Source organism: Petaurus breviceps, unplaced genomic scaffold (genome assembly GCF_028583685.1).
Source record: "Petaurus breviceps papuanus isolate PSGF00001 unplaced genomic scaffold, PetGlider_PUasm1.0 151, whole genome shotgun sequence".
NCBI lineage: Eukaryota > Metazoa > Chordata > Mammalia > Diprotodontia > Petauridae > Petaurus > Petaurus breviceps.
The window spans coordinates 14,740,187-14,767,663 of NW_027185712.1; the positions used below are offsets into that span (position 1 = coordinate 14,740,187).

General features: G+C 38.8%; 1 protein-coding gene across 2 annotated transcripts in view; it reads left to right on the forward strand.

Moving 5' to 3' along the window:
- TPGS2 (tubulin polyglutamylase complex subunit 2) overlaps nucleotides 1–15,210 on the forward strand; it is a 52,141-nt gene extending 36,931 nt beyond the window's left edge. Inside the window, exons 6-7 of one of the 2 annotated variants that reach the window (XM_069075705.1) lie at nucleotides 13,220–13,377; nucleotides 14,095–15,210. In XM_069075705.1, coding sequence (XP_068931806.1) covers nucleotides 13,220–13,377; nucleotides 14,095–14,322 — 386 coding nt within the window. In that variant the 3' untranslated portion in view covers nucleotides 14,323–15,210. Of the gene's footprint in view, nucleotides 1–4,354; nucleotides 5,219–13,219; nucleotides 13,378–14,094 lie in introns of those variants that run through there. The other variant, XM_069075713.1, reaches the window with a different exon arrangement.
- The last annotated feature ends 12,267 nt before the right edge of the window (nucleotides 15,211–27,477 follow it).

Consider the following 27,477-nt stretch of genomic DNA (forward strand, 5'->3'; position numbering starts at 1 on the left):
CCAGATAAATGGCTAGCTGTTTACTGGATTTGAAGGTGAAGTGTGTAAATGTAAAGTTAAGCCATCTTGGTATAAAAACGCCATTTTATATTTCTCATCATTCATTCATTAAAATTTAATGTAATAGGGACAGCTAGGTGGCACAGTGAGTAAAGCACCAGCCCTGGAGTCAGGAGGACCCGAGTTTGGTTCCGGCCTCAGACACTTAACACCCACACACAAAAAACTAGCTGTGTAATCTTGGGCAAGTTACTTAACTCCAATTGCCTTCTAAAAAGGCCAAAAAAAAATTAATGTAATGAGCTGATTTTCAAGAAAATCCACTATAACTTAAAAATAAAAATTTTAGAATTGTTATAGTTATATTTTTAAAATTCTTAAATTTATTGTATTTCATTTTTTAAAAAGAGAAATGCTATCCCTTCATGGTAGATAAATTTATAACTGGTTCTTGAAGAGAAAAATTCACCAGAGCAGCTAAAATTAGTACAGAAGCATTTAAGTAGTGAAAATATAGTCAGACATATAAAGTAAAAAAACCAAAATCCTAGATATAATCCGTCATTTTTCCTAGTTCAGGTCAGCACAGGGAAAGAGAGAAAAAGGTCTCTAGACAATGAGGAGAGAACCTGGCCAGAAGCATCATCTGGGGAGCATTCCACAACAGAGAAAGGCTATTTTTCAGAACAAACAAAGATCCCAGACCTTTACCAAAACATCTCCACACTCACACCTCAACACCTTAGCACCTCAGCAAGGACAAGTGCAAACTGGCAGCTTTGTGACCCAGTTCCAGGTCACAGATCCAGGGTAAACTGCTTTTGTGAGGGGTCAGCCTCTGATGGTAGCATTCCCAAGGAGCGAGGCTCCTTGTATTCTACTGAGAAAAGAGCAAGTTCAGAAGCAAGCAGCAGTAACATAGCTCTTCCCTGCAGAGAAATAACCAAAGAAGTTCTGTCACTAAGCCAGGGGAGCTTTGCAGCTGACTAATAAAGGCAGAGCCCAGAAGCAGTCTACCTTTGCTCAGACCAAAAACCAAGTCAGGAACTGGCAGAGCTCTGACCAGGGGAATAGTAATCAGATCTTACCCAAGATCAGAACATTTTGGGAGTACTGAAAGTTTGCAGGTCCCCAACCTGAAAAATCTCTGAGATTCCAAAAAGAACATCCCAGAATACTCAGTACAACAAGAAAGCAGCAACAGAACTAGCCCAGACATTCCCTCTAGATGTACACAGAGTCTGGTCCTAATATCAGGTCTAAAGTGAAAAATACTTTCAGGCTGAAAGAATGAGTAAACAGAAAAAGAATTTCACCATAAAAAGCTATAATAGTGACAAGAATGCCTAAGACACACAGCTAGAATAAAAGAATTACTCCAAAACATCTGCATGCAAAACCTCAAAGAAAAACAAAGCTTAAACACTTATTCAACTAGAATTTCTGGAAGAGATGAAGCAAGAATTTTTAAAAAGAGAAAAAAGTTTGTTGAAATGAGAGTGAGAGAGGAAAAATCTGGAGAGCTATAAAAAAGTTGGAAAGAGAATTAACAGCTTGATCTAAGAAGTACAAAACTTTGTCCAAGCAACAAAATCCTTGAATATTAGAACGGTCCAAATATAATTCTATGAGATACTAGCAGATATTATAACAATGGAAAGACCGGGAAAAATAGAAGAAAATACAAAGTTACCTAATAGCAAAAATGACTGACCTGGAAAACAGATCAAGTAGAACTACTATAGTAATCACTGGACTATCTATATGCCACAGGTAAAAGAAGAGCCTAGACATGATATTTCAAGAAATCTCAAAAGAAAACTTCCCAATTATCTCAGAACCAGAAAGCAAAACATAAATAGAAAGAATCTACAAGCCACTTCCTAAGAAGCCATGAAAACTTCCAGGAACACTATAGCCCAATTCCAGAGCTTCCAGGTCAAAGAACAAAATGTTACAAGCAGCCAGAAAGACTTCCAATACCAAGGAGCTATAGTCAGGATCACAGGTGAACAGCCACCTCAGGAGCAGAGAGCTTGGAATACTATATTCAAGAAGGTGAAGGATATAGGCTTATAGCCAAGAATAACTTATGTAGAAAAACTGAATATAAGATTATATTAAATTAATTTGTTTAAAGAGAGGACTTCCAAGTATGCCTGATGAAGAGACTATCATTATATAGAAAATGTGAAGTTCAAACACAGGAGTTAAAAACAAAAAGATAAACATGAGTAGACATTGATAAAGGACTAAACAAGAACAAACTGCTTACACTCTAACATGTAGAGATAATGCATGTGTCTCCACTGAACTCTATCATCATCAGGGATCATACATGAAATTTAATTAGACAATCTAGAAGTGGTTCTATTTTATTCTGTCCTGATGATCTTAAGAATGTAAAGAAAAGGGAAGAGGAATACACCAGGAGGGAAAGGCAAGTTAAAGAAAACTCAGATAATCCAGTTGTGTGAGTAGATACCTATACAAACAAGGAGGAGAGGGTGATGGAGGGATCAACTGACATTTGATTTGGTAAAAGAGGAGAATATTCACACACACACACACACATACACACACACACACACACTTGAGTGCAAAAATACATCTGATTCAACAGATAAATGGAAGAAGGGGGAATTAGTAGTAGGGTAGTTTAAGGGAGGAATTAATCTTTTTTTAATTGGGATAATATTTTTTCATAAATTTATTTTTAGTTTTCAACATTCACTTCCATAAATTTTACATTTTCTCCCCTTCCCTTCCTTGTGCCCTCCCCAAGATGGCATGCAATCTGATATAGGCTCTCTCTCTATATATATACTTATTAAACATATTTTCACATTACTTATATAGAAGAATTAGAACAAATGGAAGGAAACATGAGAAAGAAAAAAACAAACAGTATGCTTCTATCTGCATTCAGACTCCATATTTCTTTTTCTGGGTGTTCACAGCATTTTCTATCAGGAGTCTTTTGGAGTTGTTTTATGTCCTTGCATTGCTGAGAAGAGTTAAGTCTATCAAAGTCAGGCATCACACAATGTGACTGTTACTGTGGGAAGGAATTAATCTTAAGCAAAATATATTCTTAAGGAAATGCAAATATATTTATACCTCTTTTCTGAGGTCGTGGAAAATGGGAATCTGAGGGGAGTGCCCATAAATTGGGGAATGACTGAACAAGTTATGGTACATAAACATGATAGAATGATATTGTCTTGATGAAAGATAATTTTAGAGAAACCTGGGAAGACATATTAACTAAAGCATAGGGAAATGAACAGAATGAAAAAAATTTACATAGTGACAACTGATATGGTAAAGACAAACAGCTTTGAAAGAATTAGCAATGGTGATCAGCATAAACACCAACAGTGATTCCAGAGGACTAACCATGAAATATGCTACCCACATCTTGGTAGAGAGGTAAATGAGACATATGTGGAAATTTGTTTTGCTTGACTATACATGTTTGTAACAGTGGTTTTGTTTTTCTTTTATTCTCAATTTGTGGATGGGGATAGGATGTTGAGGTGGGTGGAGTGAAAGTGGGTGGATTTTTTCAAAAATAAAATATAAGTTTTTAAAAAACCTATAATCCATAAGTCCTTAACAGTATGTTTACCTTAAATAGCCAAAGGAGTCAATTAATTCAAAGCAAAGATACTTGACTGAAATATGACACAACCAGTAGTAAAAAAAAAAAGTCATTCATCTCACAAACCTGTGGTGCACTGTCCCACAACTACCTGTGGTGTCATTGGGAAGAGTGGAATACACATATGGTTTCCTAGTAAAGACACCTGGGGCCTATAAATGGCCAAGGGAACTCATACCTCTAAAGAGCTCATACCTGGGACTAAGCAGGGCCCAGTGTCTTTTCTTTTGGTATTTTCATACTGTTCCCTTTGGGTGCAGCTTCTCTGCCAAGTATGTTACTCTACTGTGCTCCCTTAGTCTGGACTCTGCTAGATATATCTATATATAGAGATGTATACATTCTATTCAGTGAGCAGCAATTCTGCAAGATGCCATGACCAATGGCCGGCATGGGGAAGAGACATAAGGGAACAATTCCCTCTCAAAAAAGCTGTCTTCTGCACTGAATCCTTGACTAACTCCCCAGAAATTATCTTGCTTTTAAAGGGCCACCGAAGGCAGGCATGAGTGTCCAGTCAGTCAATGGCTAGATGCCCTCTAATTATCTAATTCCACTTGACTCAAAAACTTCTTCACATCTTGTAAAGTGGTAACAACATTTAGAGAGTTCTTTGCACTTTAAGAACTTAAAACCTCAATACACCTGTTAGCTGCACCTTACCTTCTGTTATTTCATCAACTATTCCAGGTAGAAATCAGTTTATCAGGTGTGTCATCTTCCTCCTCCTACAACTATATTTGTCACTGAAATTCACAAGTACTGTTATTGCCCAAGAGGAAAGACTGCTGTGTTTGTTCAAATGCTTTAGCTGAAAATAGCATGCAGCCTAAGAAATTGAGATTATATTTTCAAATATATAAACAGAATGTTTTGGCATGACAAGAACATTTTTCCAGAAAATTGAATTCTTTTAATAGTATTATCAGTTAAAAAACAAAAGTTCAAAAATCATGGTTGTTACATCAGAAGGATTGCTTCCATCTTTCAAGGTTGCTTAAAGAATTTCTGTGTAAAAAGTCTAATTGGCTAATAGAAATATTGGTATTACCTACAGCTGTCAATATGATTAAAATTATATGCAAAACAGCTTTGAATACCTAATCTGTGGATGCTACTGTAGGAAAACTTGTCCATGTTTGTGAAGACATTAGTGATAAATTAACTGAGAAAATGAATCTTCCTATTTTGTACTACAAGCAAAAGAATTAGCAGATGTAATTAAAGATGCTCATTCTGTTAAATATGTATCATATGTTGTTGAAATCATCAGGGAAGATTTGTTGCTTTGTGAAATTATTGAAGGCAATGCCACATTATGTGAAATTTTCTATGTAATTGGCAGATTTTAAAAATGAAAATGATGTAACATGGGTGTTAGAATCTGTGCTGATGGAATTCATTAGGTATTAGGTCAAAATACAGATCTCTAGACACTAGTTTAAAATGTGATTCCTCATGCCATTTGAATACATTGTATTGAGAAATATGAGTAACTACCATGTTTCCCCGATAATAAGACCTATCCCGAAAATAAGCCCTCCCCTTACTGTGTAAGATTCCTCTAAAATAAGCCCTCCCCCGAAAATAAGCCCTATTGAGATTGCTACTGTAGTGAAGGTGACCCTGCGCTACACGCTACATTACAGTACCCTCTGTATGCACCGTCCCCCCATACCCCCCCGTGAAACGCACGCCGTGCTCCGAGCTGCATCCAATCAGAGCTGCAGCAGTGAGCATGTCATCCTGTTCTTTATTGAATTCATTATTGAATAAAGGTACATTTTTTTGTTCACATTTACCTGTTTATTAAAATTGCTGTCAATGTTCATTAAAATAAGCCCTCCCCTGAAAATAAGCCCTCTGGTGTTTTTCTGTCCAAAAAAAATAATAAGACAGTGTCTTATCATCGGGGAAACACAGTATGTGCAGTTTTTCAAGTTGTTCTAAGAGTAATTAATAACACAGCCCATTAAAAGGAAAGTTCTTCATACAGTTGTGTGATGATATGGGATGCAGAGTATAAAACTACTCTACATTATTGCAAAATATACTGGTTTTCTTGTACCAAAGGACTCGAAAAGTTACCTTACCTAAAAGAAGTAGTTTCCATTTATTAGTGGTTATAAAAATGAAGCAAAGTCTTTTATTAATGACAATTTCTTCCTGAATGTATATTTGTTGCCTCTTTTGGGAAACTGACTACTCTAAATCAATATAATTTCTTTAAATTTTATGCTTGACTCTAGAAAAACAAACTGGATATACTTCTATTAAATAAATTCATAAAATAATATTTATAACTTCCCAATTTGAAAGATATCTGCTTTGAAAATTAGAGAAGGAAAGATCTACTTTGTAAATCACTCAACTGATCTACAAAAGCAATTTTTTAGTCCTTGATATTTCTAAATGATAAGGAACCCATATGCCATTGAAAAATATGACAAACATTTGGTCTTACAGGAGTATTTAGTAGACGTTAAATAGCATACTGAAACAAGCATTTGGACATGAAACTTGTGTTTTGACTACAGGTGTATAAAAGATTCTTTGGTTTATTAAACAACATGATGCAAATTTTACTACCATTTGTAAAACCTTATTTGTGTGAAACAGATGTTCTATTATAGTTGTTGGAAAAGTATCAGTGTTGATTAGTGTTTGAAAAAGAATCACAGGATGTACAATCCCTCCCCTTTGTTTTACAATGTATTTTAAACTGCTCATTTCACTTGGTATTTGTTAAGTTCAGAATAAAACAAAAAAGAAAACGAATGATCAGAGTTGTGGCAAAGATTGCAGCAGAATCATACTGACAGCAGCCTGACTCTCTTAAAGACACCTCATCAAAGCTCTAATAATGCAGTACTGATAAAGAAAGCCAAAGAGAAATGACTAAGTTCTTCCATCCAATCCAGGACTTCACAAGAAAAATGCTAGAAACCTGCAGAGGCGCCAAGTGAAGAATAGTCAGGGTGGGTGGAAGGTACAGCCTATAGTTCCTGCAATTAATTACCCACATGCCGGAGCAGGGAAAAAGACTAAAGCAGCACCCTGCACTGGGCCCTGAGAGCCCATGTCCCAACTATAGGAGGAGGCCAAGCCAGACTAGCAACTAAAAAGTACATTGCTCACACCAAGCCCCAACAGGATAGTGCAACAAGAAGCAATAGTACTCAGGCAACCTGCAGCCAAGCAATAGAAGGAGAAAGGGCTCACGTAGTGCCTGGGAAGCAAAGCTCATGGGGTCTTGCAGAAAGCCTACTATCAGAACAATTTCTGTCATGTGGTTGAGGCCTGCCAGTCATAGCAAAAGATGGAGCCAACCAAAGATTTTGGACTGGGCAAGGAGAAGGAACTAAAAGAAGGAAAAACAGCAAAGCTTAAGTTTAGCCACCAAGACACTGAGCCCAAAACTAGGGATTCCTATAGAGAGCTTGGCCTTATCGTAGCCATTTGATTTAGGAGTAAACCAGGTCTGCCCACCTTGCCCAAGTACAAGGGAAGGAGCACAGTCCAGATCCAAATATGGATCTGTCTAGAAACTGAAGCTAGAGGTAACAAGAGTGAACAGAAGAAAAGGCTAAACACAATGAAGACATACTATGGGTTGAGCAAAGCCCAAGAAGTAAACCAGGAAGAAAAGAGGATCTCCACAAGTCCAGACAGAATCTGAGAAAAGAACAACTTGGCCACAAAGACCATAGAAATACCTGGATTAAATGAACAAGAAACACACTAATTTAATTTTAGAAATGAGAATAAAAATTAATAGCTTAGAGACGCAGTAAAAAATTACTAAATAAACTCTCTGAAAATTAGAATGGGCCAAGCAGAAAACACTAACTCCAAGAAATTCTAAAACAAAGTCAAAAGATTGGGGTGGGTGAGGGGCAGGCAAAGTGACATATCAAGGTAAGATAATTTAAGAATTATTGGACTACCTTGAAAGCCATGACCAAAAACCCCACCATACTTTAAAAAAACATGGATAACATTTTTTAAAATCATAAATGAGAACTGCCCAGATTTATTAGAATCAGGTGGCAAAGTGAAAACAGAAATCGTTGTTTACCTTCTGAAAGAAGTATCAAAACAAAAACTGTCAGGAATATCACAGAGATTTTGCAGCTACCACTAAAAAAAGAGAGAAGAGTTTGTGATTCAATATTCTAAAAAGCAAAAGATAAAGACTTGCAACCAAAAATAATTTACTCTGCAAAAATGAATATTATCCTACAAGGAGGAAAAATGATCTTTAATGGAATAGATGACTTTCAAGAATCCTTTGAGCATGTGGAAAGGGCTATACAATGTTTACATTATAGAAAAGCAGAAATATTAACCACATTTTACTGATCATAATACAATAAAATTATACTTAGTAAAGGGCCCTTGAAGAGGGAGTTTAAAAATTAGGAACTAAATAACATAATTCTGAAGAATGGGTGGGTCAAAAATTATAGAAACAATAGAAAATTTCATTAAAGAAAATTACAATAATGAGACAATATATCAAAACTTATGGGATGTAGCTAAAGGAATTTCTAGGAGAAAATTTATATTTCTAAATGCTTTCATTTTAAAAAGAGAGAAAAGACAGATCAGTGAATTGGGCATGCAATTAAAATACTTGAACAGTAACAAATCAAAAAAGACCCAAGCTAAGCAATATATAGAAATTCTGAAAACTAAAGAAGAGTTCAATAAAAATGAAAGCAAGAAAATTGAATTGACAAAACTAGGAACGGATGTTTTTGTAAAAACTAATAAAATAGATAAAAATTAGTTAATTTGATTTTTCAAAAGAAGAAAGCAAATTCTTTGTATCAAAAAGGAAAAATGAACTCACAGCTGAAGAGGATTACAAAGGCAATTATCACAAACTATTTTGCCTAATTCCTTGCTAACAGAACTGATAACTTAGAGGAAATAAATACAAAAAGACAAAATAAACTAATGAAAAAATATTTGCAATGCAATATCAGAAAATTAAATAGAGTTAAGCTATAAATGAACTCTCAAACTAAAAAATAAAATCTCCAGGGCCAAATGAATTCTATCAAATATTCAAAAAACAATTTCAATATTACATAAATTGTTTGCAGTAACAAAAAGTGAGTCACCCCTCCAATCTCATTCAATGACATGAATATGGTCTTGGTGCCTAAACAAGGGAAAAATAAAGCAGAAAAAAATTTAGACTTAATATCCTTAAATGAACATAATTGCAAAAAATTTAAACAAAATATTAGACAGTAGATTACAACATGTTAGAAATATTATGCACTATGAGCAGATCATGTTTGCACCTAAAGAGCAATATTGGTTCAATAGAAGGCAGACTATAAATATAACAAATTTTATTAATAATATAATAAAAACCTATGATTATATCAATAAATGTTGAAGAGGCTTTTGCCAAAATCTAATACCTTTCCACTAAAATCAACAGTACAGCAAAGATGCCCATTATTATTATTATTATTACTTAACATAGTCCTAGAAATAAATAGTAACAAGGAAAAAAAGAAGGAACTTAGGCGATCAATACTAGATCTCAAACTATAGTACTAAGTAATAATCATTAATAAGGTGATTTGGTACACATTAAGGAATAGAGAGATTTCATCAGTGGAATAGATTAGGTATCCAGCAATAACTGAACATAGCAGCATATTCAATAAACCCAATGATCTCAGTTATTGGAGTAAGGATTTACTATTTGACAGAAACTACTGGAAAAATTGGAAAACAGGTTAACATAAAGTAGGTACAGACCAACACCTCACATCATACAACAAGATAAATCACAAATTGACACATTATTTGATGTGAAGGAATAGCCATAGGCAAAAAAAGAAATAAAACTCACATTTTACAGATGAAAATGACTATTTAGAGAACCCTAAAAAGTTACCTGAAATATAGAAACAATAACCTCAGCAAAGTTGTAGCATATAAAATAAACTCACAGAAATCACAGACATTCTGTGTATTATCAACAAAAGCCAGTAGAAAGATTCTATTCAAAATAATTATAGAGGTAAACATTTGGGGGAGTTTGGCCATCAAGACATACACAGGAACTATATAAATACATCTATAAAACATTCTCCATGTAAATACAGACCCAATTATTGTAGTAAGCCATTGCTCATGGGTGAGCTAAGCCAATATAATAAAAATGACAATATTGCCTACATGAATTTATGTATTCAGTGTCATATCCATCATGCTATCAAAGGATTAATTTATACATCTAGAAAGAAAATAATAGTGAAATTCATATGGAGAAACAAAAGGTCAAGCATTTCAAAGGAAATAGTGAAAAACAGTGGGAAGGGGACCAAACAAGTACTAGATGTCAAACTATACTACAAAGCTATAATCAACAACACTGTTATATACTAGTTAAATAATAAAGAGACTGATAATGGAAGAGAGAAGTTATATACCATACAGATGCAAGCACAATAGCATACCATTTGTTTTACCTGTTACAGAGCTATTTGATCCAAACTACTAGGAAAACTGGAAAGTAGTCTGAGGAAGTATTCATAAACAAGGAATTGAGAAGATAACATGGACAGTTTTGATTATGTATAACTCAATTGTTTTCTGCACAAATACAACTAATCAATTTAGAATTAGAAAGGAAAAACTGGGAAAAAGAAGAAATTTGCTCCAAGTTTTCTAATAAAGGTCTTATATCCCAGATCCATATAGCCCAAATAAGCTACGAGATTCTTTATCCCAACTCTCATTGTGGGCTCCAGAGCAGGGTTTTATCTCCTCCTCAGAGGTACTTCTGAGGAATTGGGGGTAATTCTTTAATGCCATCAGTTTGAGCCTCCATTGGTATGCTTTCCCTCAAGACTACTGATTGAGAATGTATTCAGCCAGCCTTAAGTAGCCTTAGAGAGAGGCATTTCCTAAGGTGCTATAGTAGAATAGTCGGTACAAAATATCCTCTTCCCCCTCCCCCACAAAAAAAGAATTGTGACATACTGCCCCACAAATACATACAGAGTCCAGAGTACTTGGGTTCAAGTTTTGAGATCACATGAGGCAAAGGGTAACTCATAGCTACTAGTCGCTGCAAGTCCTTTTATCCTGTTCATGGGATACCCCAGAACTCCTGCTTAGGCATGGAGTAGTTTCTTTGCTGAGTTTTTATGGAATCATAAACCTACGTTCTCTCTGTCCTTGGCTACTGATGCCATGACTTGATCTGGGGATGCTACCTGGACACTGATAGAAGATGGAAGTTCAACATCTTCTACATCCTTTGTTTGAGCTTGCAAGGATTCCATCCAGTCAAGAGTGGAGAAGGGAAATCTACAGCCAAAACTGAGGCCTCTCCTTCCCTCCCTCACCCCTGCCCCACACACATGCCATGCAATTTATTCTTAGGGGTTTTACTATAATGCCACAGTCACTCCAACTTCTAGAATGACCACTGTCTGAACATGATTCTTGTACAGTCATTCTAGTTTGAAGGAATGTTCATATTTGGTCTAAAGCCTTTTAATTTATTGTCATTTAAGTGGTATAGTGGAGAGTGACCAGGATCTGGAGTTAGGAAGACCTGAATTCATCTTCAGCTTCAGTTATCAGCTGACTCTTGACAAGTCATTTAACCTGTGTACCTTAGTTTACTCATCTGTAAAACAGAATATAATAGCATCTACTTCACACAATTATTGTGAAGCTCAAAAGCATTTTTTGTGTTAGTTTTTTTACATTCTATAAAGTGATTTTTAAAAAGATTTTTAAAGTGTTATATAAATACTATCTATTAAACACTTAACTACTGCAGAGTTGGGGAACCTACAGCCTCAAGGCCACATGTAGTCCTCTAGGTCCTCAAGTGCAGCCCTTAGACTGAATCCAAAGTTCACAGATCAAATTCCCTTAATAAAAGAATTTGTTCTGTAAAACTTGTACTCGGTCAAAAGGCTGCACCAAGGCCCTAGAAGGCCACAGGTTCCCTACCCCTGATTAAGACACATACTCATAGGGGCGGCCAGGTGGCGCAGTGAGTAAGAGCGCCAGCCCTGGTGTTGGGAGACTTGGGATTGGTTCCAGCCTCAGATACTTGGCACCCACACAAAAAATAACAGACCATGTAACCTTGAGCAAGTTACTTAACCCTAATTGCTTAAAAAAAAGACACATACTCATCTGAGTAAAGTATCAAATCTAAAATAAGGTGGAATGATTTTTATTCCATTCTCACACATATAAGGAACTGATTCAGATACATAAAAACAACAGCCAATCCTTCATAGATAAATTGTTAAAGAATACACACAGGTAATTTTCAAAAGAATAAATCCAAATTATCAGACATATAAAAATGTGTTCCAAGTAACTAAAAATTTTTGTTCGTTATTGTTTAGTCATTTAGGTTATGTCTGATTCTTCATGATCTTACTTTGCATTTCTTGGCAAAGATACTGGAGTGCTTTGCCATTTCCCTCTCCAGCTCATTTTACATTTGAACTACTGAGGCAAACAGGGTTAAGTGACTTGCCCAGAGTCACACAGTTAGTAAGGTCAAATTTGAACTCAGGAACATGAGTCTTTCTCTCTTCAGGCCTGGCCCTCTATACATTGCACTACCTAGTGGCTCCCATATAAAATTAGAGAAATGCAAATAAAAACAACTATGAGCCAGTATACTCAATGAAATCAGGTGATGGTTTTTGACATCTTTGGTTCAAACTTGATTTACAAACATTTAGATACCAGATTTCCTTTAAGAAGGCAACTATAGGATTCTGTAGCAGCAAGCACTACCCAGGATGGCCCCTAGCACAGGTTCTTTGTCTGCTTTTCTAAAGGAAAGCAGTTCAAAAAGGGGTTAACCATATTACTTTAATCAAACACATATCATTTACCTAGTTCTTCAGAGAATACAAACAGAAATTACAAGCAGACAAAAATACAGAGACTAGACCAGCAGACAGGGCTTCTTGTTGTCTGACTATTACATCCATACATAGCTACCAGAGAGAGAAGAACCAACATCTGTGTTTTCAAAGCTGGGGGAGGGGGAGGGCAGCTTAACTGCTACCCAGAGTCTCATCTGGCCAAATAACACAATTCTTCCCATGAGTGAGCCTCAAAGCAAAACCTCACATCAGGGTATATGACCTTCTCCTGGGTCAGAGAACAGCACAGCCCTTGTGACCCTCTGCCCGATCACAAAGTAACAAGGTGTGGGCAGTCTTGAAAAACAAGCCTCCTACCACAGGTTCCATGTGACCACATTCAGCCTATTAGGGGGCAGAGTATTATTTTCAAATCAGGGGAGGTCCTCAAATTCACTTAAGCCTATCAAGGGGCTGGGAAGATCTTCACATTTCCATTACCATTAAAACTCCTCTATTCAGGTCTTTCAGATTAGAGTTTGGCTCTGCTAAGAACTTCCCTTTATATTATGTTTCCTATCTCTGACCCACAAAAGCCCAGCAATTACCATTTGAGTTATACTTAAAATGACTATTCCTAATTGGCCATTTTCATTTTCTTTTATTGTAATAGCACCCCAAGATGCTGAGATCTGGTTTCTGGACAGAGCTTTATACTGGCATTTTCTCAGTGATTCCTTTACTACCTACTATCGCCTACTGATCACTCATCTGGGCCTCCCCCAGTGGCAATATGCCTTCACCAGCTATGGCATCAGCCCACAGTCCAGGGTAAGAGAAGTGGATTCAGCCACCTTAGTGTCTTCTTGTCCCTAAATCATTTCTCCCAAGAATTAACCACCCTTGATGATGGTCCTTTGTTTTCAGTAGCCTTCAATAGTGGTCCACTGGAAAGAGTACTAGACGAGGGAGCCAGAAGATCTGAGCTATAATCATTGATTTGCTAACTTGCAGGGTGACCTTAGTCATTCCATCTCTCCTAGGCTCAGTTTCCTTATAACCACAATACCTGCTCTACTGACTCTGTTATATTGTGAAAAACCAATAAAATAACAGATGTGAGAGCTATAGAGACATATGATATTGCTGTCATCCTCACAACTCCTTAGAGATCCTCAGAGGTGGAACAAAAGCCATAATGTCCAGCTTATAGGTCCTCTCTCTGATGGTTTGTCAGTTGGAAAAAGGGCCTCTCTTAGCCTTGATATCAGCTCTTATCAATTGCTTCCATTTTAAGAGATGTGAGACATGACAAAGAAAAGTATGGTCTCTGGAGAATTAAAAATAAACAGATCTCATATCACCCTGGGGAAATGATATTTTCCAGGTAGTTTGTGGAAGTTTCTCATTTTTCTGTCCCTCCCCCTGTTTTCCTGCTGAGCCTCCTTGCTTCTGGCACTGCCAAGTCAGCCCAGAGGAGAGGCATCCTCTCTCCCTTGATGACTATGCATGTGTGTGTGTGTTTCTCTCTGCTCCTCTCTTCCACAGCAATGGTTCAACATGTACAAACCCATCACCTACAACACAGCTGTTCTGGCTGAAGAAGACTGCATCTTCTTGAATAAGCTGGATCCAAGCAAGGTGTTCAAGAGCAAGAGCAAAACCTTAGTCTCTAAAAAGAGGTCATCTCTACAGAACTCAAGCTCCCAGAGAGGTTCATCAGCTTCTCCAGTCATTAAGCCATCTCCCCTCCCTGGAAACCCTATCCGGAAATAAACATTCCCTCCCCCTACCCCACCCCCTCCCCCTCCCAGCTTTATCTCTTTCCAAGAATGAATGAATGGTCCCTGGACTAAGATCGTGATGGTATGGCTTCTCACTGGCTATGTACAGATAATCAAAGATATTTTTTTCATCAGAAGTGGATCAGAGACTGGGTTCTATCCCTAGACCTCTGAGTTTATAGTACAGCAAGTGGAATCATTATATTGTTCCCACCATCTAAACTCAGTTTTGTTTGGAGGAAATATCTTTTGAAACCCAGCATTCTCCCTTCACCCTCCATACCCCATCACACACACACACACACACACACACACACACACACACGTCCATGTACTGCCTTAGACCAGCAAGCAAAAAAGTACATCCCAAATTAATGTATTCCCCTGACAGTTAAGATCCTGTTGTCAGGTACTGATGATGCCTTGAGTGTCTTAACATTCCCCTTCCATGCAAAACCTGCTGGGAGTATATTTGTACTTTCCTCGTAGCAATTACCTCTAAAACATCTACCTTTGTTCTTTGCTGCCTTCGTTGTTTGCCTTCCTGTTGTTTTGTTGAATTTCTCTCCAATTGCTGATACTAGATTTTCTTCCAAGCTTTTTTCAAAGAGGAGGCAGCACTGCTTGTACTTTCTTTTAGCAGTCACCTTAAATCTACCTCAGACTATGTTTTGTATGACTCCACATGAGAAATGATGATGAAAACAGTAATTAATCATTGATTAATATGTCACTGATGATATACCATATAAGAATGTTGAATTGCCAAAGCTACCAACTGATAGCATAACTTTGGTATTGTGTATTCTTTCCCCTAAGTTTAAGTCAACAAAACCATTCAAATGAACAAAATAAAAAAAATTTAAAAAGTGTGAGGAAAGCCACAAACTCCATTATTTACTGCTGACTCTATAAAATGCTTATATATTGAAGGGGGGAGGGGAAACCTCCCTGGTGCTGATTACAACCCATACCTGATAGTCTTTCAGCATTGTTTGTAGTTAAGATCCAATTAAATGTTAGAACTGGGACTTGAACACATGACTTCCTAACTCCAAGTTTAGCAGTCTATCTATTATATCATCTTGCCTCTTATCTTTAACAATATAGTTAACAAAAATGAACAGCTAGCTTCTGCATCCCCTTCTGAACCCTTTCTTCAGTGTATTGTTTTTCTGGATTGCTCTGTTTCTATTTAAAACAAACAAGCCAGTTATAATTAACAATTTACATTGCTCAATTCAGCTTTCTTCTGCATTGTTTTATAAAAGTCTTTCCATATTTCTTTATTCTTCATGTAACCTGTGGGTCAAAAGCTCCGTCCTGACACAAAAGATCTGAGCACACCTTGGGGTCTACCTACTTCTCTGCCTTATCACTCTCACCTAGATAATGTATAAACTTCACCAAGATGAAGTCACCACCATCATCCTGTTCAAGCATTGAGGCTCACAGAACTCAAAAAGTGAACAGGTTTAACTATAGGCTAAAGGAAACAAACAGAACTCCTATCAAGAACCCAAAGAAAGTAATAGTATTCACCAAGCAGGGATACTTCCTTATGCTTGTAGAGTCCTAGAGGGGGGTTCCCAGAGCCTCAGGGACTCAAGGAGAGTTTGAGGGGGCTCCCAGAGCCCATATCTCATCATTCCCTGCTCAAACAAATGGGACCCAAATTCCTTTAGGGTAAAGGGTGAAGGTCTCAGCTTCTGAAAGTGCTTCCTGGCAAGGAGCATAGAGCTGTCCCTGCCTCTCTGGGTCCCGTTCAAGGGGTCAGACTTCAGATTCAAGAGGTCAGACTCTGGAACGTGGATGATGCCAGGTGCAGTGGGCTGGAGAACTTGGATTCAGTTGGAGATTTGCATAGCCTTAGTGGTCATCCAGAGGTTGATGCCTTGAACCCTGGAGGAGACAAAGACCAAACATACACCAAAAAAACAAAAACAAAACAGAGAAAAGACAATTTCCCTGGTTTAACACTTTTCCGGGTTGGAATTAAAGATGACTCTGGCAAGGCCAAAACACTGTCAGATATCCCTTTCCTTTCTAAATTGCTCCATGGACATTTAGCACATGGAAAGCAACAACAGGCATAGAATCTAATAGTTTTCAAAAACAGGCAACTCCAAAAGCCTGTTCTCTCCTTCCATCATCATAGAGAGTAAAAGGTTTATTCTAGATTTTGTAAAGCTGGAGTGGTGGTCAATTTAGTTTTCAAATTCTCAAAAGCTTTCACCTGGTGGTCTGGGCCTTGAGTAGCAATTAATGGTTGCAGTCCCTCCCAGGCCTTTGGCTTAATTGGATATAAACCACTCTGGGGGAACACTTTAGGATCTAGGAGTCAAATGCTGGTATGGCAGAAGTAGCTCACCCAGGAATTTCCTAATCCCAACTATTGACTCAGCTATCTCCCATACTTCTGAGGGAATGTGGGGAGATCTGGGAGGCTTAACTAGAAGAAATTGGCTTCCCAATTTCACCAACAGGTCCCTTCCCAACAGGGGGACAGGATACAGATCCTCAAGTAGGCAGGGGACTGGGTATATCTGGAGACATCCCGTAATTTTCCCTTCCATGCCCCTGACCTGACTGGTCAAAGGGAGGGTCAAACCAACAGGTTAGAACAGAGAACTTAGTCATAATAAAGTGGGTAACCTTACCTTCAGCCTTGATACTTTCCCAGAGTTCAGTGAGAGATGGAGAAAGTGGGAACACTGCCAAGCCCCAGGCTTCCCCTTCACTCCAAGTCTTGAGAAGACTGGAGGACAGGGTACTGGGAGGTGGCTCTACCACTTTTACCTTGGTCACCATCTTTCCTCCAATGTCCCTTCTGATCAGATGGGCACAGTTCTAGAGGTGTTGGTTCCTGGGGCTCCCTCTGGGCACTCCTTGGACCAGTGACCCTCCTTGTGGCATCAAAAGCAGGTTTTCCCCCTGCCCAAGTGACTGGGCTTCCTCCAAGGGGGTCCCCTGGAGGGGCTTTTCCTGGCTATGGCAGCAGCCAAGAATTGAGCATGTTCTCTGTCTCTGGTTTGTTCCCTTCGTTCTTTCTACTTGGCTGCAGCCAGGTCTCTGTTATTAAAGACTCCAAAGGCCATCTCCAGTAATTGGGCCTGATACATTTGGGGTCCCAATGCCAATTTCTGCAGTTTCCTCCTAATATTTGGGGCAGACTAATAAAATACATGTTAAGGATTGCTGCCCTTTCTATAGAGTCAGGATCTAAATTTGTATACTTTTTAATAGCTTGTACAAGTCTATCTAGGAAAAAGGCAGGGTTTTCTTTATTTGTCCGAGAAATTTCTCTGACTTTCTGATAATTTACTTGCTTTTAAAATGCAGTTCTTAGGCCTTCTAACAGGAAAAGTACCATATGGTCTCTTTTTTCCTGTCCTCCCTGATATGATAGTCCCATTCTGGGTCACTAATGGGAACAGCAGCTGTTCCTGGGGGGTATTTTCTGGGGTCATTGCTAGCCAAACTATCCCCAAGTTTTTAGGCTTGTTCCCAGATTCTCCTCTTCTCAGTGGAACAGGTAGAGAAGAAGATATGAATATCACCCCAAGAAAGCTCAAATTGCAGGGATAAGTCCCAAAAGCCTTCAGTAAACTTTGTTGGAATTTTGGAGAATTTACCCAACTTTTCTTTAATTTGATTGAGATCTGAAATGGAGAATGGGACATGTACTCCAGTTGTCCCACTGGACCAGAGAGGTGTTTGTTTCCCTTAAGGGAAAAAGCCCTGAAGGCGGTGTGGGGACAGAGGCTTGGGAAGGGAGATTGGAAGTCCCACTTTCTGTGAGAGAGTGACTGGGGGGTGCTGGCTGAACTGGATCAGACTGCAAGACTGGGGGATCTGGCTGGTAAGGGGAAAATCAGCTGGCACATGAGGAGTGTAAGGGGTCAGAAGAGGAGATACCTCTATGACTGCCTTGGGGGTAGGGCCTGAGGCCTGAGAGGGTGTTGCCTGGTGTGGGGGTGGGGGGGAGCACAGAGGAAGGCACTTCAGCCTGACCAGTGGCTGGGACCTGAGCAGAGGTCCCTGAGGGGGAAGGGGCCATGTTGGGAGATGCATGGTAGGAGATATGAATGATGTAGGAGACAGGAAATGAAGGGTGTTGGGCTAGAGGAAAAGAGAAGGGGAACCAAGGGGAAAAGGATTGGGGTGCAGCAGAAGGGGCTGGGGGAGCTGCCTCAGTGACCTGACAAGGGGTTACTAAGGGTGGAGGGGCTGTAGCTTCAAGCATCTCCCAGTCTTTCCTGAGAACCTTGTTCTGAGAAAGTTCAACAAAAGCCATTAAGTAGGCAACTTCGATCCATCTTCCTTCACTGTGACAGTATGATTCTAACTGCAAGAGAGTATTCTCTTTTAAAGTCCCCAAAACAGGCCTCGATTCATTGACTTTTAGGCTATACCTAGGCCAAACAGTATTGCAAAAAATGCCAACTTTTCCTTTTTAAGGTCTCCAGAGAAACTAAATTTTTTCCAATGTTGTAAAAGACAACCCAAAGGGGAACTTTTGGGAGCTACAGGCATAGGGCCTGGAAGTCCCTTCCTCCATAAAGGAAGGTTTGAGAGTAAACCTCAAAAAACAACAACAACAACAACAAAAAACACAAAAAGTACCTGAAATTTTCCCAGTTCCCTATCGCCAAGAGAATTGAAAGAATATGGCTTACACTTCCAGATGGGGCATCTGTCCTTATCTTCCATTCTTCAGAAGCTGCACACATGTAAACACACACACACACACCACAAAACCAAAAACCAAAACAAACACCCTGCATTTCCAAGGTACTAGGGAAAGAGAGAGTCTTATGTACCTTCCAGTCGTGGCTGGAGAAAAACTTGAGATTAGCAGTGTTTCCCAATCAGGGAACCATAAAAATGAAGAGGTTACCCATAAAGAGGGTTAGGGTTGCTCTGGTGACCCCAAAATACCAACATGCCTGGTCCTGCTGAATGAATTCGACTCAAGTCTTCTCTCAGCCAAAGAAAAGTAAAGTTTATTAAAAGTTTGCTTGCATTAGACACAGAGTAAGTCTGTGCTAGGTCATTCTATGGTGCTCTCACAAACATGAAGAAGGTCTTATATACAGAAGGTTGTAGGAGGGGTGGTCTAGGGGAGCGAGGTAGGGAGGAGTTTGGGGAGGGTCTTCAGGAGGAGTTAATGAGGTCAATGAGTGATTAAGGGGGGGAAGTCTCTGGAGGCCACCTGGAGACCACAAACAATGGTGGGCTAGACCAGTTCAAGGGTGGATCTATAGGGTGGGAATTCTAGTAACAAAGGCTTGGGCTCAGCCACAATGAAAGGCTTATTACCTCATGCAAATGCCTTATCAAATGGGATGATTTAAGAGTCCAAGGGAGGTTTCCAGAGCCTGTACCTCAAGGACTCAAGGAGAGCTCAAGGGGGCTCCCAGAGCCCATACCTCATCACTAGTACTTCCCTCAGGAGGGCTCTAGGAGGAAGCAATCTAGTGATTGTCCCTACCGTGTTTCCCCTATAATAAGACCTATCCCGAAAATAAGCCCTCCCCTTACTGTGTAAGATTCCTCTAAAATTAAGCCCTCCCTGGAAAATAAGCCCTATTGAGATTGCTACTGTATTGAAGGTGATCCCCTGCGCTACATGCTACATTACGGTACCCTCTGTATGCACCGTCCCCCCCCCCAAACGCACGCAGCGCTCCGAGCTGCATCCAATCAGAGCTGCAGCAGTGAGCGTGTCATCCTGTTCTTCCCCAGTGATTTGCTTGCTGGCGCCATTGAGAGCAGTGCCGCGGAGGAGAGCTGAGGCAGCACAACATAAAAACCCGGTATGTAAGCGGGAGTGAGGGGGCATGATGGAGGATAAAAAGGGCATGATGGAGGAAAAAAGAACTCAGGGGGCATGATGGAGTGAAAAGAAGGGCTGATGGTCATAATTTTATTATTCTGTCTGTTTTGACCCCCAGACATGAGTACAAAAAGGAAGAGCTATACTGTTGAGTATAAGAAAGCAATTGCAGAGGAGTCACATGGCAAGAATCTTGCAGTTTTCTGTAAAGAAAAACTTTTGGATCTTCGAATGGTCAGAAAATGGAGAGCAGATTATAATAACCTCAATCAACAGGTGGATGAGGGAAAAGGGAAAAAGTGCAGGTCTGGATCAGGTCGGCAGCCTGACTTATATCCTGACTTGGAGATCCTCATTGGTGAATGGATTGCTGACAGGAGAGCAAAGGCCTTGGTTGTGCGCAGGGTTGATATTCAAGCATTTGCCCTTTCAATGGCACCAGAGTTTGAAATGGTCTCAGAAGGATTCAAAGCATCACAACACTGGTTGGACGGTTTCCTTCAACGGTATGAACTGTCCCTAAGAAGATCAACAACACTGTTTAAGCTGGAAGATGCTGAAGTTATTAAACGTGCACTTGCATTCAAGTCCTTTATTGATAGGATCGACATTTCCAAGTACCAAACCTGCAATATGATTGCTATGGATGAAACTGCAGTGTTTATGGGACAAGGATCTCAAACAACAATTCATCACAGGGGTGCAACGTCAATCTACATTCCCACCACTGGCTATGAAAGTGCAAGGGTCACCTGTGTTTTGGCAATTCGTTTGGATGGAAAGAAAGCCACACCTCTAATCATCAGTAAGGACAAGAAAGATAAGATTGAACGTGTATCTGGCATTTACGTTCTTGAAACCGAAAAAGCCTGGTGTACACAAGCTGTTATAAGAAAGTGGGTTGATTTAATGCTGCCACTTGTTATGCGAGGTAACCAAAGAGGTCTGATAGTCTGGGATTCAGCCAGCACTCACTGCGCTAAAGAAATGAAGAACTTCCTTGCAGAGAGAAGAATAGATCAAGTAATGATTCCTGCAGGAATGACTGCCTATCTCCAGACCCTTGATATTGCAATAAACAAGCCATTCAAGGACCATTTGCGCATGGAAGTCAATGACTACATTGAAAATAGAATGGAAAGAAATCAGCGTGGAAACTCTGTGAAGCCCTGTCTGCAAGAAGTCGTGACTTGGGTGAAGAAGTCATGGGATAAAATTACTGACAGCTGTGTCGCCAAGGCACTATGAGCAGGTTACCTGGACAAGACATATTCATTTAAAGAGAGTTATATTGCTGGACATGACAGATTGGGTCCACTTCTTCTAAAGGAAATGGAGGCACAAGACATCCAGGATGGAATTCAGGGTATGGACACTTATGACGATGTTGTTGAAGAAGATGACATGATCATTATTGAATAAAGGTACCTTTTTTTGTTCACATTTACCTGTTTATTAAAATTGCTGTCAATGTTCATTAAAATAAGCCCTCCCCTGAAAATAAGCCCTCTGGTGTTTTCCTGTCCAAAAAAAAAATAATAAGACAGTGTCTTATTATCGGGGAAACACGGTATACATTAGTACTTTCCTCCAAGCACCTCTGGAAACGTAGCCTTGTCCTTGCTCCAGTTCCTGTCCCCAGTGGTTTCCGGCACTTCAAAACCTTAATTATGGCTCCTTTTTTCCATTTTGTATTATTTTGCTTGTAGCCTGTACCCACTTACAAACACTAGCAACTCTTAGCAGGCACTGTTTTTTTTTTTTTCACTTCCCAGGGGGTCGATTCCGCATCTCCAGAATCTTTGAAAGCCAATGCTATAACTCAAAAAAGTAGCTAGGGTTGCCTGTACTTCAGCCACCTTATGTTCTATGGGTCCTACAGGCCTCATGAGAGATGTAGGGGAACCAACTTACCTTTAAACCTTACAAACAAGGTTTTCTACTCAATTTCATGTGGGTACTGCTTCCATCTTGGAAGTACTGTTTTCCTCTGTACCTCCATTAGGGCAGGATCTCTCCACAACTGTCTTTCATTCTGACCTGATTGGTCCTGGGACAGCTGAGTTGAATTATTCAAATTGCTGATACATCAGTAATTTGAGAAGAAATGAGAGCTGTGTATCTCCTCAGGCATCATTAGGCCCCATTACATTCATATTTCTTATGGCACATTAATATTCCATAACAAATGATACTACTATAAGAATGTATGTAAATATTTACAGATACCTCTTTTCCTTTCCTTTCAACATTATCCTTAGTGATCACTGGATCAAATAGTATAAACAGTTTTGCAGCTTTTTTGTATAATATCATTTTCCTTTCTAAAAAGATCACATGAATTTACCACTCCACCCAAAGTGTCATAATATGCTTGTCTCTCCACATTCCTATTAGCATTGCATTTTATCAATTTTAATTAACTTGGCCAAAGAAATGGACATTAATCAATATCTCAGTTATTTTCTTATAAATTTATCCAATAATGAGAAATTCTGAGCAATTTTCAATCAGTAATTGTGTTTCATTTTATAGGAACTGCCTATTCATAACCTTTTTTTCAAATGCTTTATTAACTTCTGATTTACATCATTCATTTCCTCCAGATTTTGAGTTACAAATTTTCTCCCTGTTTTTCCCCTACCCACCGCCCCAAAATAGCAGTCCCACAGGATATCCTCTCCTCCAAACTGCTCTCTCCCATATTTTCTCCCATACCCCTTTCGACTTTTCCAGTGGATCTCTATGCCCCAGTGCCTGTATATCTTATTTCCCAATTACATATAAAATAGTATTAATAATAATATATATATATATATATTTGAGTATTTGATTTTAAAACTTTGAATTCCAGATTCATTCCCTTCTTCCCTTGTCACCCACTCTTACTGGGAAGATAAGCAGTTCAGTACAGGTTGTACATGTGTGGCTAATGCAAAACAATAACATAGTAGATATATTGCAAAAGACTGACTGTATTACCCTCCCTCCTATCCCACCTCCCATTTGTTCTATTCTCTGCTTTGATCCCATCCCTTTTCAAAAAAAAATAGATATATCATCCTGTTTTCTTCTAATTTTCTCTATTATTTTGAAAATAATTATATCATTGATGTAATTGGAGCTTATTGCATATTAGCTTATTCATACCTTCAAGGAAGGGAAACTTCTTACTCTGGGATTAAACCTGGCTACAATTTATTGACAAAAGAAGATGCAGTTAGGCTGTGTGCACTTGTATGACATAGCTACTCTGGGTCCTAGCCTTTTGTCCTGACTCTGGGATTATACTAAGATCTCACATATGAGTTTCAACCAGAGGCTGACTAACTCTGTCTCATTTATGTCTTTAGACTTGAAAGAAAACAAGCTTTTCTGGCATGTTTAATGAGGGCAGAAATCATGAGTAGGCCAAGTAAGAGTGTTCAAATGAATTGGTCTAAATTTCTCTGATGCTTAATGGTTATATAAGTGACTTATTTCTGAACTGTCCTCCCTTCTTTCTGGGGGCAGGGGGAACATGCTAAGCCTGTCTCATTTCACAGCTTGACTGGGTAACACACAGAGGTGGTCATTAAGGAACCTTTCAGTTGTATTTCATCTTCTTATATAAACTGCCCACACCCACAAACAATAAGCAGAAAATTTCACTAAAAATGAGAAATTCTGACAAAATCCAAAACAAGGACATAGAAAATATTTTGTGGTTATATAGAAAAAATAATTTTCCTTGCTACATCAAAGGAACCATTCCTATCCGAATTAGTGAGAATCTAGCCCAGACACATTGCTATAATTTTTTTTAACACTGTTTCAAGTTGTAGATAGGTGGGTCGAACAATTTTCTAGGATGAATTAAAGTCAATTTCATTACAGGAAAGTTACCTGAAATCCAGCTTCTTAGTCTTTTTTCCTTCTGTGTTCAGACATTAATGGGAATTTCCCTTAGGAGGTCCAGTCCAAAGAAACATAGGGCCAAATATCTTGACACTTTGGGAAAGTCACATTTGTTTGAACCACAGCAAATTATATGCTTATGGTCCCATGAAGGAAACACCAAGAGAAAGTGGTTTTCCCCAATTACCACACCCCATAATTTTCCTGCATTTTTTTTATCTCCATTTATAGTCCCAAGTAAAATTTCATACTTCCATACATCCTTAGAAGTATGCAACCCCCGGTATCTTAGGGTTACATTCCATGGATACCAGGTCCCATTACGAATCCATGCCTACAGTTTCTCCCTGGGTAACACACAAGAGTACAACTGGTCACAACTGCTATGCCCAAGATACGGATGATTATGGCCTATTTCCATCTCTGAGGTATCTGCCAGCATTCAGGTTCAGAACACTCAAGGAAATCATCATATCTTGACAAATTCCAAAATTTCTCTATGCCGAAGGGCTGGATTTTTTTCTCTTTTTATTCTGAACTTAAAAAGCACCAAATAGGCATTTCTACAAACAGAACAAGAACAAAAAGACTATAAATGAAACAGAAGAACTTTATTATGCATAGCTTGCTTTTCTTTTTAAAAAATATGTGCTAAATTCAACATATAACTTTCTTTTCTAAATAATATTTTCTTTTTCCCAAGTTACATGTAATGTGATTTTTAACATTCATATTTTGAATTCCACATTCTCTCCCTCCCTTTCTCTGTGTATCCACCCCCCACACCTGCCTCCGAGAGATGGTAAGCAATTACATAGAGATTGTACATTGGCACATAACTCGCAGAGCTATCCTGCTTGTCTGTGATTCTTTCTGCCTTCCCTTTTATGCTCTTTTGTGCATTTAAATATTTCAGAGTTCTAAATTTGAATGCTAAAAAAGACAACATTTCCATGCATACAGCAGAATGCAAAAAGAATATTCTATATGAACTGACAATCTTCCTTTTACATCATTAGTTTTTTTTTAAAGTATGCTATTAAGTTCTACATGTTACCTTAGAAATTTCTGCTTGTCTTCCTTCTGAATGTTCTCTTCTGTGCATTTAAAAAATATTTTAATGACCTGTTATTTTTGCTATTGCTAAACTCCTTTATCCCTGCTCTTTCCCCTCCTACCACCCCCCTTTCCTTAAAATTGAGCAAAAGAAAAAAGACCTTCGTGACAAAGAAACATAAGCAAAGCCTATTCTGGGGTGGGGAACCTGAGGCCTTGAGCCCATATGTGGCCCTCTAGGGTCCTCAAATGTGGGCCTTTGACTGAATCTAAACTTGACAGAAAAAATCCTTCTTTGTTCTCTATAAAACTTAGATTTGGTCAAAAGGCTGCAGCCAAGAACCTAGAAGGCCACATGTGGCCTCAAGTCTGCGTGGCCAAGTCCACAAATGCATGTTTCAGCAACTTATGTCCATCACCTCTTTGTAAAGAGGAGCATACCATCCTAAGTCCTTTGGGGATATGGTTGCTCATTGCATTGATCAGTCTCAAAGTCTCTCCAAATTCTCTTTTACAATGTTGCTGCCCTTGTGTGGCCTCTGCTCATTTTTTCTGTGGTTCTTCTCATTTTGCTCTGCATCACTCCATACTACCCAGGATTCTCTGAAGTCATCTCTTTTGTCAGTGTGTGTGGCCCAAAGTAAGTGCTTAACAAATGTTTGTGGTTAACTTGAATTCTTATAGTAATCGAAGTAATTATATACTACAATTTATTCAGCCATTCCCAATGTCTGAGGCAAGCTAAGGCACTCCCTTAGATTTTTGTTCTTTGCTTTTGTTTTTTCCCCCCTTTAAATCTTTGCTTCGGGATTAGGAAGTTTGTTTTCCTTGTGACTCTTCCCTCTTTTGGTGTTACTCTCCTTAACCCTCCTTTTGTTGTGTAGTTATTTTTCAGTTGTTTCTGACCCTTCGTGACCCCATTTGGGATTTTCCTGGCAAAAATACTGTTTGCTATTTTCTTTTCCAGCACATTTTTACAGAGGAGAAAACTGAGACAAACAGGGTTAAGTGATTTGCCCAGGGTCACACAGCTAGGAAGTATCTGAAGCCAGATTTGAACTAGGGAAGATGAGTCTTCCTGACTTCATGTCCAGTACTCTTAACTACTTTGTCACCTAGCTGCCCACTTTTAACACTTCCCTTACCCCCCAAAACATATCAACATACCTGCTTGTTTTCTTGAGTTGAAATTATTTAGACATTACTGGTACGTGTGTGTGTATGTGTGCTCAATTTTCCATTGTCCTCAGATAAAAGTGAGATTCATCTGATGTCTACTCCAACCTCTTTTTCCATGTTTCAACACTCTTCTTTTCATATACCCCAAGAATGACTCTGCACTATAGTACTATATTGCTTTTAGTAATTTTATTCTCCCTTCTCTTTCCCCTCTTCCAATTCTCAGACCAGAGCCAACACACCCCTAGGACCTCTGGTCTTCTGACTTAACTCTCTCAGTACCTTTTGAAAATAGAAAGGTTATGAAGGAGCACTTGTTTCTTCTCCTTCCCCAAGTCCTCCTCATTAGAATATTAGCATTTCAGCATCCTACAGCTCTTTCCAGTTGTTCAAAAATTATCTTTCTTGGTTCCTCTAGACTCTTATATTTATATTTCAAAGTTCCTACTCAGCTCTGTTCTTTTCATCAGAAATAATGCATACAAGTGGTTCTCTTCCATTAAAAATCTACAGTTTTCTCTGTAGGATTATATTTAACTTTGAAGCAAAAGCTATTCTTGCTTGTTGTAATCCTACATCTTTAGCCTTTTGGAATATTATATTCCCTTTCATTTATAGTAGAAACTGCTAGGACTTGTGTGATCCTAACTGTAGTTTATTGGAAGGTGAACTCCTTCCTTCTTGCTCCAGTATTTTTTCTTTGATGTGGGAGCTCTGGATTTTGGCTATGAACATTCTTGGAACTTTTCCTTTTGAGCATTTTTTTCTAGTAGGTAATAGGTAGATTCTCTTTATCTTTACAATATGTTTTGTTAAGTGTCTTACAGATGCACACAGCCAGCGACATAATAAATGGGAGTTTTTCCTAGTAGGAAAGGGGGCTGAGCCCAGATAAGACTGAGTAATTCTCACTGACCAATTTTATACTAACAGGAAGTGATCAACAATAAGACAATGAAGAGCTGCCAAGCATCTGCTGTGTGCCAGGTTCTCTGTGAGGTACTCATGCTACAAAGACAAAAATTAAATAATTCCAGGCTTCAAGAAGCTTACATTCTGCCAGGAAGATAATACTGGCATAAATAAGGGAACCGTTAATAAAGAGGAATATTGCACCCTGCCATGGCTCGAGAGTGAAGATGAGGAATTCCTCATATTAAAGGTTAGGAGCAGCTT